General features: G+C 48.1%; 1 protein-coding gene across 1 annotated transcript in view; it reads left to right on the top strand.

Annotated features, from left to right (window-relative positions):
- Positions 1 to 705, top strand: part of LACBIDRAFT_332838 (uncharacterized protein) — a gene marked incomplete at both ends in the record, with an annotated part of 7804 nt that extends 7099 nt beyond the window's left edge. Inside the window, one exon of the mRNA XM_001887401.1 lies at positions 103 to 705. Within this exon, the coding sequence (XP_001887436.1) occupies positions 103 to 705 (603 nt within the window). The remainder of the gene's footprint in view (positions 1 to 102) is intronic.
- Positions 706 to 978: the final 273 nt, after the last annotated feature.

The following is a 978-nucleotide window of genomic DNA, read 5'->3' on the forward strand; positions in this document are numbered from 1 at the left end:
TTGGTGTGACACCTGGTTCTATTGCCAGCATCGCCATTCTGGTACATTTTAAACTCCTTGCCAAGTGTATAACTTTCTAATTGTTTTCTTCTTTTCCACAAGGTTCGTTTCATCTTCTCTCCTGATCCCGAGCTTTCCGCTGGGAAGGGAGCTGTCACTGGTATCGACTACAGCAAAGATTTCAGCTCGTACAAGATGTTTATTATTCAGAAACTCGACACCCCATACGGGAAAGCACTATTCGATCTCTACAACCAGATCATTTTCGGTTCGGCTACAGTGAATACGATCGCAAATGATCTGGGAGACGGGGACGAAAGCAGTGGCATCGAGGATGCAACCAATCAATTCGACACACTCTCCCTCGCCCCTCCTGAACTTGCTACTCATGGTAGTATCGAACAAGATGCTCTCGCCACTTCCCTTCCCGCCAGTCCTAACGTTGAACAAAGAGTCATCAGCGCTGGACCATCGCAGGAGCACAGCCGTGGCAATCGGGTGTCTGATGTCGCACAGGAACAGCTGCTTTCAACAACACATCATGCGGCTCCATCTACGTTGGTCACACCAGAAGCCAGGGTTGTAGAGAAGTCAAAGAAAGGGAAGGCAAGGGAGAAGGGACCTGTTCAGGACACAGCGGCGGAGGTTGTTGAGGCTGTACCAGGTACTCGCAAGCCTCGCAAACCACGCGCGCGCAAAACTTAGTTACCGCTGTCTGTAGTTATGGATGCCTTCAATTTCGTTTCTTCACTGTCACTATTCATCATGTACATGTAAAGGTGCGAAGCGCATCAGTGTACTTTAGGGTGCAAGTCGCTCTATTTACTGTCGAGAACCAATTGCTCCTTATGTTAACCCGATATCTAATGTAAATATATGCCCCGCTGGTAAAGCGGTAACTATCGATCACTGACCAAAGGTAAGTAAGACCATAAGCTCAAGAGTTCGAATCCTGGCTGATGCAATACCCTACATAGG

This window comes from Laccaria bicolor, genomic scaffold, assembly GCF_000143565.1.
Source record: "Laccaria bicolor S238N-H82 LACBIscaffold_45 genomic scaffold, whole genome shotgun sequence".
NCBI lineage: Eukaryota > Fungi > Basidiomycota > Agaricomycetes > Agaricales > Hydnangiaceae > Laccaria > Laccaria bicolor.